This window comes from Peromyscus leucopus, chromosome 15 (genome assembly GCF_004664715.2).
Source record: "Peromyscus leucopus breed LL Stock chromosome 15, UCI_PerLeu_2.1, whole genome shotgun sequence".
Classification (NCBI taxonomy): domain Eukaryota; kingdom Metazoa; phylum Chordata; class Mammalia; order Rodentia; family Cricetidae; genus Peromyscus; species Peromyscus leucopus.
In genome coordinates, this window is record NC_051076.1 from 10452282 (window position 1) to 10473884 (window position 21603).

The 21603-nt window shown below is 42.0% G+C and overlaps 1 protein-coding gene across 7 annotated transcripts in view; it reads right to left on the reverse strand.

Annotated features, from left to right (window-relative positions):
- Esrrg (estrogen related receptor gamma) overlaps window positions 1–21603 on the reverse strand; it is a 629832-nt gene that overhangs the window by 166934 nt on the left and 441295 nt on the right. For all 7 annotated transcript variants that reach the window (XM_028876745.2, XM_028876742.2, XM_028876743.2 and 4 more), the window contains one exon: window positions 10052–10467. In XM_028876745.2, coding sequence (XP_028732578.1) covers window positions 10052–10454 — 403 coding nt within the window. In that variant the 5' untranslated portion in view covers window positions 10455–10467. The remainder of the gene's footprint in view (window positions 1–10051; window positions 10468–21603) is intronic.

The following is a 21603-nucleotide window of genomic DNA, read 5'->3' on the forward strand; positions in this document are numbered from 1 at the left end:
CTTTTGACTGAATGTGTTGGCTTTCTTCTGAGTCTGAAGAATCATATTAACCCACATCTTCTTCATTAATCATCAGAAAGGCATCCAGACCAGCAGGAGCTCCAGACAAGCCTACTCTCATGACTTCTTGATTCCCTGGGTCCTTCAGTTGGACATTCTCATTTATTCCAACTCTATTTATCTATAGCTAATTTTGGCTTTGTTGAAGGAAGAGAATTGTTTCATTATATAAAAACAAGTATTTTCAAAGACACCAAAAAATCAAGTTTTTCTTAAAAGACTTGGCTTCTAGTCAAGGGAGACGAGAAGGAAAGCTATCACCATGTCAACAAAGGCACTGGTTCTTTTATTTGAGCTTATCTTGTAATCAAAGAATAGCCTCCAGCCTCTTCATCAGTCAACAGATAATGTTGATTATAGTGTCAGGTGCTGAGGGAAGGCCAGCGGAACTGTAGGCAAAATATCAGATACACTTCACTTCCCAAGAAGTCCCAACTCCAGGGCAAAAATTCTTCTTTGCAAAACAGCCAGGAATTGAAGTGGCCCACAAGAGCCTGAGACTGGGAAGGACCATTTGGGTGGTAGACTGCACCAGCTAAAGCATTGCAAGTCCCAGGGAAATCTTTGGAATACAAAAGGCAGGGAGATGGCTTCCTTCCAGTGAGAGAATGCCTCAGACAGGGGTGTCTGAAGAGACAGGGTTGAGATCACTAGCTACTAGGGGAGCAAGCAGGCTTCCTGCTAGTCCTGGGACTTGATCTGAGGGAGTTTCTAATCAGAGATTTAGTTAAACAAAGTTTCAGGAGAATGAATAAGAGAGAGTGATATGTGAGTTGTGATTGCAGGCTTGAGGCAGGGGCTGGAGGAACAGCTCAGTGGTTAAGAACACCTACTGCTCTTATTGAAGACCTGGGTTTGATTCCCAGAGCCCATATGTATATGTAGAGATAAGTTATTATAAATGGCAGCTTTCCTTTTCCTAGGTTCTATAACATAGGCCCTGTCTCAAGGGCACTAATATTCGAGTTTCATTTAAAATACAAAGTATGAAGTATGCTTTTAGAGTTGGCTAAAAAGCTTATTATTTTTTCAGTTATAACTATTGCAATTGTGTCACGGCAATTACAGTCCAGTATTTTTGTCTTGGAGACAGTGTCCGACGTATTCCTGCTGGCCTGGTTATCACTACATAGATGAGGAATTTCTGATCCTCTTGCCTCCACCTTCATAGTGCTGGGATTTCATGCATGTGCCGCTAGGCCCGGCTTTTATATGGTGCTGGGGATGGGACCCAGAGCCTCATAAATGCCAACTGAGTCACATCCCCAGCCCTTTGTATAACTGTTCATTTTAGTGCTGGGGATGGAAGGTGGGATTTTGTGTGTCCCAGGGAACTGTTCTACCACTGAAATATATATATTCCTACCCTAAGATATTTAAAAATAAAATAATAACAATGTATGTAATATAGCATTGTGATATGTTCTCACTTCGTTCCAAGCACCTTGAAGGGACACAATGTTGGAACAGAGGACCAGACACTTTGCGCCTATATTACTCAAGACATTAATTCTGTTTGTTTAATTTGACAGTGAATTCAGCTGGGCATTTAAATGTGGTACTAACAGCTTTGTTGCTGCTGGGAGGGTAGCTCTTCCTACAACATTTGCCTCGAAGGGCCAGATACTTGGGTTCAGTCTTCAACACCACAGAATGAAATAAACCAGAAAATGTTTCACTGCTGATTCTTAGAATTTCCTCTCCGAAGTCCTCACACCCTTGCACAGTTGAGATCTTATCTAGTGAACAGACACTCTAAAAAGCAGACATCAAAATGACACACACACACTCAAGTGGCTTTCAAAAATGTAGTGTGTGCACATTCCTAAAATACACATAAATAACACTAGATGTCCTTCTGTTGAAATGGGAAGTTTCTCTCCTAAAATCAGAGAGGTAAAAATGTAGTGAGGATCATTGAGTTTATATTCTCCAGTCCTAGATCAAAAACTGACCATGTATGGGACACGGTGCTATTGTAATTTTGACATTCTAGAGGCTGAGGAAGCAGAACCAAGAGTTTGAGGACAACCTTGGCTACACAGTGAGATTGCACAGACAATGGAATCTATGAGAATAATCACTTCGGCTTTACATAATCCAAAAAGCCAACATTTTAAATCAACCATTAATTACTTTATCTTAATTTACAATCATTCTGTTTTATGCATCACTAGCTAATATGCATACATATGTTTACATGTAACTGTACTCATATGTGTTTATATACTATCACATGTGTACATCTAGCCATACATATGTACATGTGTATGAACACACATACATACATGCATGGGTACATATACATGTATATACAAATGTATACATACATGTGCATATACACACAGGTATATAGACACACATGCATGTACCTACATGCACACACATATATTTATGTCTAGACACATACATATGAACATAAACACACACATGTACATATACATGTGTTTGTCTACATATGCACACATATATACATGCACACACATGTACATATACACATACATATATGCACACAGACACAAGGCTAAAAGAGTAAGAAAACAAACACATTGAAAATTCTGGTTCTTGAGAAAGCAAAAATTTTCACAAAGCTGAGGTGACAGTTTAAAAAAACTATCAATGTTGTAAATTTACTTAAATTTTGAATATCCACTTAAATAAAAAACATGTACACTAGCTGCCTAGGAAGCCTGCAGCGTGAATCTGATTGCTAATACACCTACACAGTTGCCAGAAGAGTGTTTGGGTCTCGAGAGAATTTAGTCTAATATAACCAGGAAGTCCAGTGGAACCCTGCCCTTGTGTTCTTAAGACCCAAGCTTGGAGTACTTTTCCATTTTTAAATGGCTCAATAAATAAATAAAAGCCGTCAGTGTAGGACAGAGCAGGGGTGCTGCCCACATGCTCGCAGGTAGCTAACATCCTAAGCAGTTTAACTTCTACTGTCTGGTCCATTCCTGGGTAGGTCTGCTGACTGGTGACCTTCAACCACCTGAACGACAGAACAACTTCCCTGACCGTCTGGGCAGTCCTCGGGAAATGGATCCCTACCTGCTGCAGAGGAAGTCAGCAATATTCCTACTCTGAAAATGAACACTGGATCAGCAAGGGGTAATGTAGGCATGAGATCACCTCTGTAATTTAGAATTTGCAACATTAATGCATTTCAAAACTGATTAGCCAGAATTAGCATCAAATGCAAGAAAAAAGCGGAAAAGCCAATTAAACTTACCACAAAAACTAGTTCAAGTTCTAAGTTAAATCGAGTGAATTACAGACAGCAATTCTTTTGAAAATATTACCCCTGTCTTCAATTCTGCCTCCAAGCTGATAATCACAGAGATTCATCAAGTTAACTCAGACATCCCTGTATTATTTTGGATTTTAATTATAGAGCATAGTTGAGCTTTTAGGTTGACATTTACTATAAAGTTCCATAATTATTTTTTCCATGAACTATTTAAGTGGGAGATACTTTAACACATCCCTTTGGAGGCTCATCGGATGCACCTCTCAGTATGTGAGTTCTTGCTTTCTCTGCTGCTGTAAATTGTCTAAGACTATGGTTGTATACGGTGGTTAAAAAATATGACACACTTCTCCAAGACCCTCCAGGACCACAAGACCTGCTTCCACAAAGAGTTGCACAAAATAATTCACAATGCAAAAGCAGTTGGCAGCACCAGACACAGGCCTAGGCACTGTTTCTCAGGAGCCCTTAGGCCGGCCTTCATGTTTAGGGTGTAAGTTAGGATTCTATCAATGCACTGTGTACCTGAGGTCATGGACGGTGGAGAAAGACAATCTTATAAAGAATTTGTGAAGGTACCAAGGAGACAACAAGAAACAACTGCTCTGTAGCCCAGATCCTGAGTACATGTGACCCCAATTAGCCTGGCTAGATGGCACAAGCCCAGCCCAAGTCTGAGCAAGCTCTCTGTTAAGTCCATCTTCTGGAAGTGGGAGGGACTCAACGCCATGGCTGGTGTGCACTATTAGGAGATCTGTGAGGGGTGCCTGGGGCAGGTGTTTGGAGGAGGTTATTGGGCTTGGAGATATTGAGCAAGACTTTCAACTTGTGAATAGAGCAAGATGGTGGGACAGAGGCAGGATGGGAAAGCAGCTGAACTGTAAGCTACTGTTAGATGCATCTTCCGCGACTACTTTGGAACACAAACCCTCCAGGATTTTTAAAATGAAAAGTACAGAATGGACCTCTCGGTCACTGAAAGTGTGCTTGGTCCAGTAAGAAAATAGGACATTTCTATTCAGCAGTAAATCTTGACATATGACTTTAACATATTCGCACATATGGGATGTCATTTCTGTGGTTGTTGTTGGTCTGGTCAGAACATTTGACAAGTACTGGACCAGGCAGAGATTAAGTATCTTAGGACAGTAAATATGTCTTAGGGACTGTGTTCTATACAATTCGTTTCATTGTTTTATTGTACTTTTAACACTGTTTAAAACAGTGTAAGTCCGAAGTACTGTCTCAGGCCCCAGTGCTCAAATTAAAACCTGTGCAAATAGTGCTCTCTGTCTCTGTAGCCCTAAAACCCCACATTGACGCTTTTTTGTGTACATGTGTGGCTTTGTTTTGTTTTCTACCACAAAGTTATTTATTTTGGGGGTATGAGAAATAAAAGGCAGGACCTAATGCATATCAGGCAAGAGTGCTGCCCATGAGCTACATCCTGAGCCCTTTTTCTTGCTGACAGGATCCCACTATGTAGCCCAGTCTAGTTTTGAACTCACAAGATCTCATTTCAGCTTCCCCAGGGCTGGGATTGCAAACACACACCACATGCTCAGTGGGGAACTCAAGGTTCAGTGCAAGGTCCAAGATTCTGCTTTCTTTGTTTAATTTTTCCCTATGTTTTTGGTGTGTGTGTGTGTGTGTGTGTGTGTGTGTGTGTGTGAGAGAGAGAGAGAGAGAGAGAGAGAGAGAGAGAGAGAGAGAAAGAGAGAGAGAGAGAAAAGAGAGAGAGAGAGAGAGAGAGAGAGAGAGAGAGAGAGAGAGAGAGAGAGAGAGAACAGAAAATGAGCCTACCTTGCTAGGGCCTTACATATGCTAGGTAACCCTTCTACCGCTTGACCACTGGGCACTGTCTGCTCCAAATCCTATATCTAAAGCCTACATTCTTAAATGTATAATTGCCTGTTTTAAAATGGGGGTAGGGAGGCTTTGTGTATAAAACCAATTTTCTTTATTCTAATATTGGAATAAAAGTGTTTTCTGTTAAATGTATTGATTTGTTTATGTATGTTTTCTTTTTGAAAACAAAAAGTCCAAAGAAAATTGCTAGGGACAAGGAAAATAAAAAACAAAAACAAAAACCTTCCCCATTTATGTATGAATTACAACCCAAAGTAGAATTAGAAACAAAACAAAACAAAAAACCCAACAACAACAAAAATGAGAGCAATAATGTCATACCTCCCAAGGTATTAATAACAAGGGAAACAGGCAGCAATCACAGTCCTGTCAACTGTTAGGGTGACATTGGACAGAAATGTCAAAGTCCTTACAAGTCCTGTTCCAGCATCTTAATGGCTGGGATGTGGGCAAGTGGAGACTAGAAGCTCAGATATATAAGGCCCTGGGTTGCCTCTCTAGCTCTCCACAAAACCAAGCAAAAAGCCCCCAAAAAACAAAGCCTTCAATCTTGTCTACTTCTGATCTTTTCCAGTAGTTCCTTGGAAATAATCAATAAGTAGAATACACCTTTCTAATTGGCATTCAGTGAAATCCATAATTAATTGCCTTTTCAAGAGTAAAATACCATAGTCAGCTTTGAAAGAACAATCCTCAATATTTTTGTCAAAGCTTGCCTCGATATATGTTTAGTTCCAACTTCACGGGTTATTTGGTCCACCTTTTCATTCCTTTCATCTTTTTCTTTAAGGTGGATTCCTTCTCTGGAGGCCAGGCTGCCTTCAAACAGGCAGCCTCCTGCCTCTGCCTTCCCAGACACTGGGGTTGTAGGCATGCAGCACCATGGGCAGTTTGGGTTTTGTTGCTCTCTCTCTTTTTTTTAATTTGATCCAACTTTTTGAAAATATGTTTTTACTTTAAAGATTTTAATTGGATTTATTTCCAATTTTAGAGTTGAGCTACATTTTATTCCATAAAATAGGATGTGTTTTCTTGTCCATTTTTTTAAACTCATATTTATTACATGTCAATAATCAAATAAATCCACCAAATAAGTCATTGTAGTGAGAATAAAAATTCTGAGAAGGCACTACTGCCCACAGGTTAGCCTTTGGATACACATGTCTCTTAGGAAGTCGGAGACCAGAAGCAGACTCTGGGGAGGCCGAGGTCACACTTACATAATGCCCTGGCCATGGGGGCTGCGAGACAGAAGTAGGCAGGCCCGGTTCTCAAGGGGAGTTATGTAATCTCTGCTCATTCCCTGAAGAGTTCACAGGGAGGGGAGGGAAACACTACTACCTGTCAAGGATAATTTGCTTAGATGCTGCCCCGAGTCCCAAGAGCCGCTCTCTGCCCCTTCCTCATAGGAACACAGACTTGTGAGACCGCAATATGCATGGGCTACTTTCAACATCTTTGGAGTCCAGTCACCACTGTTTGGCCACAAAAAGGTGAGTCTGTTCCAATCTTCCTTACAATTACCGCCCTAATTATTACATTATACTTTCACAATTTAATCCCTTTATTTGCCTCACTGCCTTTTTGGGGCTAAGTGAACAGCACAGTGTGAACCCTGATGATGCGGCTAGCAGGGTAGCCTTACAGAGTGTGGCCCAGCTGCCAGCTCCAAGCACAGCCAGGTGGGCAAGACCAGAGTGCTAATCGGGACAGTGACATCTCTGTCTCCTGCTCAAAATCCTTGAAACTCACTCTCCCCAGTGTGGAGGAAGATCCAGCACTCTGCATCTATGCCAAGAATCACCCTGTGCCTTGCTCTGCTAAGCCTTGGGTAACGGCCGGCATCCTAAAAGATAATCACACCCAGGACATGGATGGCTCTCTGCCAGTGGCTGCTCAGTCAATAACTATTTTGTTCATATCAAAGTAATAATCTGCTAAAAACAAACCAAAACCAAACAACAACCAAAAAAAAAGCAAAAACAAAAAAACCAAAACAAAACAAAAAAAGCAACTATTGGTATTTTCCTCTGACATACTCTGTCTCAACAAAGTACAGGGAAGAATAGACTTCAATCCTCTCCACTACTCTAAGAAGTTGATGCCCCCACAATGCAAGAGACAGGAAGAATCCATCTTAACCCACAAGCTTGAGAAAAATGATTTGCAAAAGATGCTGAGAAGATGAAATGGAACTCCAGCCAGTACACTATGGGGATCATGAAGGCTCTGGAAATATTTGTTGGTAAATGGTACTGGTTTGTACTGTGAGCGTCGACTGTTTTTATCAGTCTAGACTGTATTTGTTCATTCATACCAAAACATTTATCTTCATGTCAGGTCAAAGGCTATATAAATTTAACAAAAAGTACTAACAATTTGAATGTTATATATTCTGTAATCCTAGGATTATAGTAATGTTGGTCAATGGCTGCTACAACAAATCAAAGGTTTGGGGTGTTGTCATCCTTAAATTTTGCCACTATCAGTGAAGAGGATGAAGATACACTTTATCCAAATGCCCCAATGAATACCCTTAAATTTGTTGTTGTTGTTGTTTCTGGTGGTGGTTAAAGGAACTGAACCCAGGGACTTGTCTGTGCTAAGTCCGTGCTAGGTCACTGAACCTCATCTTCAACCTCTACATATGACTTTGTTGTTACATCTGTCCTTAAGCATTGTACCAACTAGGTATGGGTGTTTACAAAAAGATCCAAGGGTTGGAGGATTTTAACAAGAAAAAACAAAGCATGGTCTTCTGACCCAGAAAATGGGAAGATGCATCTATTAGTGTTGAATGAATTCATGAATATACTACATGAACTTCAATGTATATTTCCCTTTAAATCACAAGATCCTATGGAAATATCTGTTCTATTACATAAGAGCTATGATGTCTTGAACAGTGTATGAACCTAGGGTTTCAGGCATGGTAACTAAGAGTCTAGAAATGAGCTTACATTCAGCACCATCTTTGTGTGCTGTCAGTCAACCCTGTGTTCTCAGCCACAGATGAGGAAGTAGCAGGAAAGAATGTAATTGAAAAGGGAAGGGGAGTGGTCCAAGGTAGAGCCTGTACTCAGCATGCATGGGGCTTGGCTTCCAGCCCCAGTACCCAGTGTCAAACACAACCAAAAGCAAGGATGGGGAGCTACTCCACATGCACAGAAGAGGTGCAAAAAATATGTAAAACGTATTAGTGCTTAGCAAGGAACACCTCTCTTATTTATAAATACCAGCAGATCATGGCCCTTAAGGTTCTGAATAACCTGATTTCACTTATGTTCCAGAAAGGGCCTTCCAATACCTTCCAATAAGCATCAGTGTGATTCAAGGTAGCATTCTCCAACCTCAGCACCTAGAAGACTATGGCATCTAGCTTGCGAGGCTCACACCAGAGACTCTTGTTGAGTTAGTCTAGGAGGAGGCCTAAGGTTTGCATTTGTTAGTGATGCTGACAGTTCGGCCCAGCCATCACAATTGGAGGACCACTGGTACATTAACACAGCACAGTACACTGACTTATCACCTTGACTTCATGTTAGAGATCACTTAGGAACTGACAAAAATCCTCTTTAGCCTTGGTCATAGCCAAGACAAATTAATACAGAACTTAGGGGCTCAGGCTCTGGGAGAAATATCTTAGAACATTGTTTCCAGGAAAATCCCAATAATCAGAAAAGCTTGGGAAGTATAGATACATGAAAAGTCAGACTTTGTGTATATGATTAGCTGTTGAACATACATATATTAGGGGCTGGGATGTGGCTCAGTGGTAGAGTGCATACAGAAGACCTGGAGTTCAACACCAACATAAACATATCATCTATTTGTCTGTCTGTCTATCTGCCTGCCCGTCTCTATCATCTATCTATCTATATCTATCTATCTATATCTATCTATCTATCTATCTATCTATCTATCTATCTATCTTTACCTATTAACCCCCCTGTGTGTGTACACAAGCATGCATGTATATACCATGAGCAGAATAATTGGTGTACTTTAGACCCTTCATATATAATTAGTCTTTCTTCCCCTCATCACACACACACATATACACATATATGTGTGTGTGTGTGTGTGTGTGTGTGTGTGTGTGTGTGTGTATGTGTGTGTGTGTGTGTGCTGAGTTCTATATTTGTAAATGACTAGTTTAAAGGAGCAGGTACAAATTTGAATCATTCTACATTTTGCATAGGAAATAAGCATGCTATTTCTAAATCTAGAGATTTATAAAGGTTTGGTTATACATTATTGGCATTTGTTTAGAGATATGTTTTATAATTAAATGCAATTTCCTTGGCATAATTTTTATATAAATTCACTTGTAAACATGGGAAACATATACCCAACTACAAGAAAAAGACATGGAATTCATGGTAAATATGTCTAGAGTGGCAGTTCTCAAGCTGTGACCCTTGGACTGACAGGATCATATCCTTGGCAATTTCTGAGGAATGTAAATTCTCAGGCACCACCACAGGTCTGGAGAGAGAGCACAGTAATCTACATGTTAGTGGGATCGCCAAGGGATTTTAATATAGAAGCATGGTACAGAAGCCTTGGTCTCAATACTCAACACTTCCTCAAATCTATGAGAAAAGCAATGTGATGAACAGCACTATGAACCTTGTATGCACTGCTCAGCTGTTTTGCAGACCTACCATGCTCTCTGGAACTCCTTCATTATCATTGCCTACAGAGAGCTCCACAGTGAAACAGGAGGGGGTGTGGTGTACACCTGGAAAGTGGTTATTTCATAACTCCATGTAGTTGTGTTTTCTAAATGGTATTATTGGTGTGAATGGCATGAAATAGGAGAATTAGCACCAGAGAAGAGAAATAGAGTTGGATGGGGTAGGCACTCACCTTGGATCGTCCTCTTGAAGAATGCCTTGCAGGCTTCACATGATGCAACCCCATAGTGGTAGCCAGAGGCAATGTCACCGCACACTAAGCACAGTCTTTTGGGCATGGAGTTGAGCATATATTCACACTTGGTCTGGGGATCCTCAACGATGGTGCTGGAGCAGTCATCATACAGTTTCCGGACCGGCCCGCTACCTCCCAGGATAGGAGCAGAGGGGTAGAGAGGTGGCGAGTCCAGTCCGTTCTGATGGCCATTCATGGTTGAACTGTAACTCCCACTGGCGTCGGAAGAACCACCAGGGCTGTGGTGGTTGACGCTGTCCGTCAGGGAGGCTGGGCTGGAGGGTTCCGTCTTGATGAAGGACGAACAGCTGGAATCAATGTGTCGATCTTTGTTTGACATTCTGCAGAGAAGCCTGAGAATGAGAGGGAGACAGGGAGAGAAAGAAAGAGAAAGAGAGAGAATGTTAAACAGTCCCAAAGATGTAAACACAAAGACATGGCAGAGAGGGGAAGATAAAGAAAGGGGAGGAAAAGAGCAGCAGCATTGGTATGTTAAAGGCATTGCTCTTTAAGAGTGCTTCCTAACGGCTGGGACTACCCATCATTCACTCTCCAGTCAATACCTCTTGTTCTACAAGAAGGTAATCAGCATAAGGGCATGACAGGGTTACATCAAAGCTCCCAGACAGGCCGTAAACAAATGCTCTAAAGGGTCCGGTAGCTTTTATTTTATCTTTCTCTTGAAGAACCACTGTCAATGCTACCCTGGCTCTCCAGATTCTAAATTTATCAACAGCGCTGTGGTGATTTGCAAAGTCCCTGTCATTCCTCAAATTGCATTTATCTCCACTCTATGTTCCACTCCACATCCAGATGCTGGATTCATTTTATCATCAACAGAATCCAACTTTTCTTTTGCAGCCAGCACAGATATTCTCAGGCTCCGTAATGATGGTTTGTAAGCACCAACTCACCAGTTCCACACAACACAACTTAGTGAAAGACTGACAACATTGATTAGTAAATAATCTGCGCGAGTGTGAGCATGTGTGTGTGTGTGTGTGTGTGTGTGTGTGTGTGTGCGCGCGCGCGCGCCCGTGCATATGCACATGCCTCAGAGAGAGGGAAAGGGAAAGAGAATTATTGGAAGATGGCTCTAAAAAATTCTGCTTGAATTCTACAGTACCTATGAGTCAGGAAATCTGAGACATCCTGTGCTGTAGCATAGGAAAGTATCTAATTTTAGAAAAATGAGATTTATGATGGTCCTCTCCTTGACTCCCCCTTAACATCACACCTTATGAAAGGCTCTGGGATGAAGTGCCTAACCTGACAAACTATTTCTCTAACCTAAAAGAAACATATCACCCCTCCCTCTCTCCGTTGGCCCCATAAGTGGGTAGATTTCTATAAAGGTAATTAGATGCAAAGACATAATTGGTCCTCTTGGCTTTCTGCCTCACCACAGTGTCAAACTCCTCTTAAGCAAGATTCTGAGAACCCCAGTAGCCACAATGAAGAGGTGACAGTTGAGAAAGGGACTTAGATAATTGCTTCCCAGTGGAAAGTTGATTTATGGGGATCCCACTGTGTGATGGTCATTCTCTAGGATTTGGGGGAGTAGTCACAGTATAACAGAATGGATGCAATTATCACTTCCACTATAAATCTAATGATATTTTATCACCGAACAAATTTCATGCCCTCCTTCATGTCTCCCTTCCCCCATGGTTTCAATTCCTTTTAAATAAAGGGAGGATACTGAGGAATTTCCTATCAGAAATGTCCACCTCACTCTTCTAAGTGGGCAGTCTCACAAACAAAGCACAAAGGCAGGGATTTGCCTCTTCCTCGAATACATTTCGCTGTGGGAACTTCTCTGCTCCCTGAAGCCAAGCCATATCACCATGTGCTGAAAGGAAAAAGCCACCCCAAGGCCCCCTTGCTTTCCTTTCCCAAGAACCAGGGAAAGAAAAACTGTCCCCCTTGCCAGCCCTGGCGACAGCTTCCTCTCCCTCCTGCATCTGCTTGTCCCTGTCACTGCTAATGAGCATTGTAATTAATAGATCTTTCTCCTGGTCCCCCTGCCTGCCTGCACTCTGGGCTGAGCGTTCTCCTTGTGAAAGAAAGCGGGTGGACTTACAGCAGCCCTGTGACTTCCTTTTTAATTTAAAACTCTTAAGTTGTCCCTTCACTTACTCCCTTAGAGTGACCGGACTGCTCGCATATACATTATGATCTCAGGCTACTGGTTAGAAGTTATTAGGCTACTAAACCATAGATGCTCTCTCTCCCCTTCTCTTCTCTCACAACTATGACAATTAACTCCTTCACTGCCCCCTGCCCCCGAGAATTTTCTGTTTTTCCATCCTCCTAAGCACTCCTGCTGCGGGGCACTGTCTGAGCTGCCGGATCACACACACACACCACCTCTTTTCCAGGTGCTCCTCTGCCAGTGCCTTTAAACTTCATGGTCGCTCATCTTTGTCCCCTATTGGTTGTTTTGTTGTTGCTGCTTTTTTGGGTCTGTTGTAGTTGTTGTTGTTGTTTTTCTCCTTGACTTGTAAAATTTGTCATCTACTAGTTTAAGGAACGGGGCCAGAAATTAACATGCCATTTATGGGACAGCTATTTGCTAAGTGTACATGTCAAAGGCGCGTTGTTCAGATCTATCCATGAAAAATGAGGAGACTTTAGCCAGCTGTCTCGTTCAAAACCTCGGTCCATACTTTACGGTAACCTGGAAGCTAGCAGGGAGTTCAGGGGGCGTTGTTGCCAAGGAAGCTCCTGGAACAGGGACAGGATCTTCTGAATGAAATCTGGTCACTCAAGTCACAGACGAAAGCAAACAAGCTGGATGTGCACTGTAGGTTGTATGTGGTTCTTTTCCAACATAAACTGTGCCCTTAATTAATAACTTTTGCCTAGTGGAAATATGTATAAGATTGTCATCAATCAAAAGCTTATGGGTGCGCCAGACACTAAGGTGAACATAAATACTACCTCATTTAATGTCTGACACATTCGTCTCCTGGGGGGGGTGCACGCACACGCATGCCTAGGAGGGGCTTACCTTTAAGAAATTAAGCATCAGATGTTCTGAAGTATAATGAAGGTTATATAGACAGGAATTAGAAGTGTGGTTTGAACTCACATCTCATTTCAAACTTTGGAGCAGAAATGTCTAAAAGCTAACAGAGCTTTCAATAATATTTATGTATATTCTACAACATAATTGAGAAGCTGGACAGATAGCTCAGTGGTTAAGGGCATGTGGTACTATTGCAGAAGAACATTAATTTGGTTCACAGAACCTACAACAGGTGACTCACAACTGCCTGTATCTCTCTCTGGCTCCAATGGATCCTACAGACCTTTTTCTGACCTCTACAGACACTACACCCATGTGCATATAACCTGCCCTGCAATATACATGTCATTATTTTTAGTTTAAAAGTCTTTAAAATATACTTCCCTGGGCCCTAGGGCACATACCTGTAACCCTATCTGCTGGCAAGATTACAATAAGGGCCCCACAAATTCAATACTTGTTTGGACTACAAACAGTGAGTTTAAGGCCAGTATATGCAACTTAGAGCTGTTTCAAAAAAACAAGAATCCAAGGCCTGCGGAGACAGTGCTACCTGAATTCAATCCCAGAATCTACCTTTAAAAAAATGTGCTGGGCACACTGGTGACCTGCATCTGTATGCCCAGGCCTGAGGAGGCCGAGAGAGGTGGGTGCTGGGTCTCAATAGCCAGCATCCTAGCCTACTTGCCATAATCCAGGCTAGTGAGAAACTCTGTCTCAAAATTAAAAAAGAAAGAAAGAAAGAAAGAAAGAAAGAAAGAAAGAAAGAAAGAAAGAAAGAATGAATGAAAAAAGAGGACAAGGAAGAGAAGGAGGGGGAAGCAAAACAAGTAAAAAAAAGTGGACAGCACCTACCTAAGAATGAACAACCAAGTATGTATTCTGGTTCACCACACAGGCCCTATACGTGTAGGCACCTGTAAACACATGCACACTTGCATTCACATGCACATGCGCACACGCACACACACAGTCTCTCACATACAAAAAACATAAAACACACACATAAAAATGTTGAGGATGTAGTTGAGGAAGGTTACTTGGATGAGGCCATGAGTTCAAACCCAGTACAAATAAATACATAAATAAAAATGGCTGAGCCAGCCAAGGTAGAGAAGGTATACACAGGAACCACAAGGGGACAAGGGTACACACAGAGACCAGCAGGGACAGAGGTGTACACACAGAGACCAGCAGGGACAGAGGTGTACACACAGAGACCAGCAGGGACAGAGGTGTACACACAGAGACCTTCTGCTTTGGCTTCTTAGCTAATTCCTCTGCTGTTCAGCTGTAATGGAAAGGTAACAGAAGCCCCCCACCCTGGCTGCTGATCTGCCCTGTTGAGTGACGCCCAAACGGAATCCCCCAAAGAACACAGTTGTCTCCTAATCACAGCTGAGCTCATTACAGCGAACACTTCCTAGATGCCATTGCATTATAACCTGAAACCACAGCCAGTCTTAATTCTCCAGCTCCCGGTCTCTGAAACTCTACAGCTCTATTATTCAAGCCTGAAATATTCACAACTATCTATAAATTCAATTGTCAGCTGGTGGGTTTTATTCTAGACTTCACTCCAATCTAAAATTAGAGGCACTAAAATTCACATTAACTCTAAGAGGAATGTACTGAATAAGACTTTATTTCAAAAGAACACCTTTTTGTCAGAAAGAGCCGTTTTCAGGATGATGGCTTTATCTGTAGCCAAAGTGAATAAGCCCAATTCCACATTATGCTGTTAATGCAGAAATTTTAGGTCACATTGGATTAATAAAAAAAGGTCTAAATTTAGTTAAGAATTATGAATAGAAATAACATGTGTCAAAATGTGTAGGTAATATTTACTTTAAAGCTTCAATACAGTTTACGTTTATTTTATTATTTTAGGTGAAAAGCAAAGGACAAGGAGAAACAGCTTTCAGAAACCCTGTGAAGGAAGTTGAGGGGAATTATCAACAACACCTTCGAGCTCAGGGGTAGAGGCCCGCCTAGCTAGCGTGCATAAGGTTCTGGGTTCAATTCTCAGAACTGGCTTTTTTTTTTTAATGACAATGACATTTTTATAAAGGGACAAAGTTTGTGTAATTTAACAACCTTCCTGAAAGGTAAGGACTTATAGAAACATTTGCCATACCGCTTAAAACACGCTCTCAAGCAATTCTGATTAACATGCCTCCACATAGAAATACTTCTCAGCTGTGCCTAGAAGTCTGCAAGTTATTATTATATATTTTATATCATTTATAATTATATAAAGCATATTATATTCCTAATTATTTACATATTAATTAGATTGTGTAAGTGATTATATAAATTATTTTGGTTCTAGGTATTAAAGATGAGGAAAACCAAACTTCTTAGTAAATGCAGTTTGATTAACTATAGTGAACATTTGTGCAGACAGAAAGAGAGAAAACGTGGAAAAAGCAGAAATGATCAATTAAAGTTGCTGCTGTAGGAGAAACAAGACAACAATTTGTGAGTTAACATTCAATTTATATTAAAATTATCAAGCTAATTCACAATCTTGCAATCTCTGAAGCTGAGAGTTGAGGCAAGAGATGAGGAGTTGGAAGCCATTCTGGGCTATGCATCCCAGATGTCTCAAAAGAAAAACAAAGTTCCTATGTCTTAGAGGAAACTGTGTAGCCGTCTCCCTGTCCTCTCTTGGTTATCACACTCAGCAAGGCCTGAAACTTTTCCTATATGGATACCAGTGGCAAACAAATTCCAAAGCTAAATAAGGGTTGCTTGATGACATCACCACTCTGTTTCTTCTGTGAGATCCTGGAGGGTATAAATATGTACCTGTCATCATTAAAATTCAAAATGTTTTAAAAACATCTCTCCAGCGTGTGTGCATGAGGACCCAGAAGCCAGAAATGGGGCACGTTTACAAAAGATTCACAGGATTTCAGAATCAGAAAGGAGGGTGACATGGCTGCCATGAAACTGTCACTTACTCAAGGTAGGCCTGGACAGACAGGGACTGGTCAGTTTTCTACCTTCGGAACTCATCAGAGGAAATATTTAAGTACTTTCGCTTAAAAGAAAAATCATGCTCTCAGTAGCCTCTAGTTATTTTTCATCAATGCTTTTAGAAGAAGGCCCTAGTCTAAGGCCGCATCCCCTCCAGGGACAGGCTGCAGAGCCAGTGACCCCAGCTTGGCTCCCCTGGCAGCCTGAGTTACAACTTCAGGCAAGACTCCGCAATGTGGTCCCCACCCCACCCCCTCAACTAATTGCACTCTGTAAAGTGGCAAAATGTGAATCACTTAGTAAGGAAATGGGCACCAGCTGCTATTGTGAGAGACTGGAGATGCTGAAGAAGGGGAAGCAGCCGAATGAAGTGTCATGTCAGAAATCAACGGTGCAACGTGTGATTTGAGAAAACATGACTACTTTAGAGAGACAGGGTGTCATTATGGCTTCACAGTAATACGCTGCTTTGACAGCTGCTGCGGCTAACATACCATCATTGCATTAAGGTACACTGGCTTCGTTGGGGAAGGATGAGAAAGAGGTTTTTCTTTTAATAGGAAAGATCTTCAGGTCTGCCTGGTTAACCTCATAGGAGGAGATCACTGATTGCAAATGAAGAATCAAAAAGCCTGACCCAGATGCTCAGAAAGACAAAAACACAGGGTCGACATACACATGCACACACAAGCATGAGTGTCTAATTGTACAAAGGGCAGCCAATTCACTAGCATAGATTTTCGTGTAACACAATTAGATCACAATCACTCGGTAATGCAGCTTCGTTGAGAGAGGTGCTTGTGCATTTGGTCCAGAAGACTCTAACCTAGTCCATCCCAAGAATGTGACCTGGCTGTGTAGGCTGGGGATATGGACAGAGCCCCCCAGGAAAAACTACCGAGTCCTATTCCTATCTGAGTGGGAAGCTCTCCCATCTCGGCATGGGTCTCCCCAAATATCCAAAGTTGGGGAGAAGAGAACTCAGAGCACAGGAAGTGAGGCTTTCAGCTCCTGTCTGGATGGTGCATCCTCTGTGAACTGTCACTTCAAGCAGGACAACATAACCAACCCTCACATTCAAGTCTTCCTCACTCCTCCCCTACACGGAGTTCATCAGCGCTCCTGGTTTAAGGCCGAAGGACCCCTGAGTCTCAGGTTATCTTCCAACATTCAAAGCCCCACCCAGAGGACTCTGTGGCTGTTCTGGCTGCAAGACCTAGAACAAAGGAAGATGGGAGAGGGGCCCTTTTCTCCTTTTCAGCCCTGAAGGCAGGGGTGATGCAGTGAGAAGATCACCCAACCTCACAAGAGCTGGGCACGTGATAAATGTGTAGAGATTGCTGTAGAAACACCCACGTCCATTTTTCTACACCTTGGAGCCAAACATCACCATGGATCACCTTGCTGTGACCCAGGTTGTCTATTTATTCAGTTGTTAATTTTCAAGATCAATTTTTAAATTTTTTTTACAGGTATGGATGTTTTGCCTGCATGTATGTATATGTACCCCATCCATGCCTGGGGCTCCCAGAGGCCAGGAGAGGGCTGGAGAATCCCCAGGAACCGGAGTAACAGACAGTTGTGGTCAGACATGTGGGCACTGAACGCTCTCTCAGCCATCTCTCCAGCCCCTTAATTTTATTTTTCAGGACAAGGTCTCATGTAGTGCACGCTGACCCTGAACTTCCTGTGTAGTTGAGGCTAGCCTTGAACCTCTGATCCCACTGCCTCTGCTCTTTCCACGTGGGGATTACAGGCCTACACCGTCACCAGCTCGTGCTGAGCTCCAGACTGCTTTTGCTGTAGTAAACCCCTGTTGCTTCCACACTGCCCAGTGATTTAGCCTGCTTCCTGGTTGTTGAACATCATGGATGAGGAATGGAAAGGCTCTGTGATGTCACCTGTGTCATATGGGAAGACCATCAGTGGTTTCCATATTTAAGGATTCGATCTGACTAAGATGTGCTGAGCAGTGTGATTTATCTTTAGCTTGTTTTCTTGGACTTGTTTCAAACCTGGGGGTGAGCATCTCTTCTTTATAGCTCCTAGATACAGCGAGTGAGCAAATCAATAAAACTGTTAAATGTATAATAATGCTGGGTAATTGTATACATGAAGTTTTGCATAATTAACTGTCTGAGATTATCTTTAATATAATGGGCACTCATGTAACATGGAGTAAGCTTTAAGTCTATGAAATATACAGTTTATATGAACCATGATTCTGCTTAAAACTCCAGCTTAATAATCATCTACCTAGGCTTTGAAGGAAGCACTATCTTCCACTGCCAAATCCAAATCAATTCTTATGACATTACTTTATAACTAACACGATATTTAACTGATGGTGGCTATTAACTATTATACAGAATGGCATTCAAGTACTGGAACATAGTAGGGGGGAATACCATTTAGTTTAAACAAACTTCTGCCATGTAGTCAATACTATTGAGGCAAATTAAGTGTTTTAACAAGTGTATATATTTGTTCTTAATGCAGCTTAATTAACTATGTCCTCGAAGCTGCCCAGAGACAGATACCTGTGGATCTTAAAGAAACTTTCAACGTGCCAAATCAGACACTCAATATGCAGGACACATTGGAAAACAATCATTTCATCTCAAGGAATAATTCTTATTTTACACAAGTTAGTCTCCTGGGAACCCACAGACCAAGGAGCAGAAGGGCTTTAGAACAGAGTGCCCCTGCTGTCAACCCATGTGGGTATGAGTGTCCCAGGGTGAACAGGGTCACCAGCCCAGAGAGTGCGAAACAGCCCTGGGCATTGGGTGGGGACTATCACTAAAAATGAAGGTTCTCAGAGTGCAAAAACTCCCGAAGATAAATCATCAGGATGAAGCTTATGATGGACTGAACCTAACATTTGCTCGGTCTTAGAGATTTACTACACCATGAGCAGACCCCCTCTGTAGCCAGTCTTCAGCAAAGAAAGAGCCGACTGCTTCTACAAATCTCCGGTCTTTCACACAGAAATATGGATCAATAAAGTTTGCTCCTGCTTAGACAATTCTGTCTTCCAGCAGTCAAGGAGTACACGGCAGAGAAGTCGGCACAACAGGGGACTGACAGCTAAATGAAGCCCTTCTCAGGCGTCTCGCTGGAGAAGAAACAAACAGACGCTCCACTCACAGGAAGTCTGTACCCTGATCTTTACAAATGACAATAGAATATAGATGTTACACACACACTCCAATGGTGGAGTTCACAAATCAAACCCAGCTCAATGAAAGCTCTGGCTGCCTGAATGTCCCTTCCTAGTCTTTTGGAAACAATGAAACAGGAAATAAGAATTCTATCAGGAGTGCCTGTAAGTGGAAGTCACCCTTTGCTCATTAATAAAATATTTTGCAAAAGCAGTTACAATTACCCATAGAGCAGCTGCCTCCAGGGAGACAGACTAGATACTTAGGGGGGGGGGCAAATCTACCCCGAAAACGGGTGAATTGTGCTAGTAAGACAATCTGAATGCTGAATAGGAATCTTTAAAAAAAAAAAATGGTTGCTTTAAGCACATAGAAAACTTCTGTACTCAGGGAGATTTGCAACATGACTTGAGATGGGATATCACATCTGCTGGACGGTGCTTAAACTCTATTTATACTTTTCAGGTGATAGCTTAGTCTGCAAGTCAACATCTGGATTAAAAAAAAAGCATCTGGTTTGGGGCTATTGTGACTGCAGACTAAGTTAGGGGGATATCAGTTGGTATCAGGTGTGGTCCAGCTGAAGCCCAGTGGAGGCGAGGGGTCAGTTAATTATTCATTTGGAGACTCTGCCCATACCTAAGCAACCCCTTGAACTGGCTGCTTCAAACCGACGATGGAGCTCAACACACAAGCCCCACTTGCAGGCAAAACAAAGTAACCGAGTCCACATCTCCATTTAATCCAGGCCATGGAAGTGACTATGGATTTGTTCTGCAGCCTATGGGCTTTGCACAAAGGGATTTATTCTGCATCAGGCAGGGCACGAGAAGCCATCAAAGAGCAGGGTTCTGATCAGAGGGACTCCTGTGCCGTTTGTCACATCCAGAGGTCCAAACACTAGTGTGGAAAGGATCATTTCTAAATCTTATCTGTCATTCAAAATACTTGATTTTTTTTTAAACAACTGTCTACTACAAGCAGGGTTTTCTGGGCCTATTTGGACCCCAGACTTACCAGTGCTGGACTCAGTAGGACTCAGGGCGCATATGCACATTAACAGAGAATCTTTACGCAAACTCTTAAGCTGTAGCAACCACATTCAGGGAAGACTCATTGGTCCAGGACAGAACCATGACCATCTGAGGTTGGAGTGGGCAGCTAGAGTCTTGGTGTGTTCCTAGAGACGGCTTTCTTCTTGCCCATTTTCCTGTAAGGTGGGAGGTGCTGGCAGAAAGGGCAATTCTGTGCAATCAGTGTTTAAGTGGTTGTTTGTCCCAGTGTGTGACACCATGCTGTCAGCTAGCAGCAGGGAGCCGCTGAGTTGTTACTACATTTGATTTGACTGCCAGTAGGAACCTTGCTTTCTACCGGCTGCTGGCAGCTCCAGCCTCAGCGAATCTTCTCTTCATTTCTGCAGATTGTTTGGACCACTCTCTTCTGCTTCCTTTCTGGGATATGTAGAGAGGCTAAAGGCCACATGGATTTGCAAGAGGCAATCCCAGGACTGTTCTCCTGAGTGTATCAGACCCCAGTGGTCTGTGGAGACCCTGATCACACAATCTGTCTGCTATTTCCAGCCACGTAGAGTCCCTGTGCCTCAACACCGTTCTTAAATTCTGATTTCCTAGGTTGGCACAGGTCAAGGCAGTACCAGGCTGGTCATGTGCTCTGCACCCAAGTCTACAACTTTGTGAGTTTATTTTGGCTGAGGGAGGAGGCAGCCTGTGTCACTTACTTTTTTATATTATTATTTTGTTAAAATATTGCTATTTTTAGGGGTTGCTTCTAGCAATTTTCTTTTTCTTTTCTGATTTGGGAACTTTGCTATATCACACCACCACCTTTCTCCTTAAAATATGTATTGCAGTAGGGGGTGGGGAGAGAAGAAGAGGTAGATGGAAGGTCAGCCCAAATAAAGTACACATGAAACAGTTGTAAGGAAACCCGTTATTTAAGCTAATTTAAAAAAAAAAATTAAGAAACTCAGAGTTGATTCTTTATTAATGACTTTGGTCATAAGGATTTTCAAGGAAAGATTCCCAAAGAATGCCTCTGACAAGTCTAAAAATGAATAACATTTTTGGAAAAAAACATAAAAACATATGTATGAATCAAATGGGTTGTGTGAGAGAGAAAATAAATCCCTCAGAGACATTAGGAAATACAGAATTGAATGGAAAAGTAATTAACACTAAAGAGCTAAAACTGTAATTAAGCAAAATTTCATTAAGAAGAGGTAGGTGAGCGCGATTTCTGAAGAGTGCTCTGTGACAATAAAAGGAGGCAGGCTTCTGCGCAGGGCAGGAAAG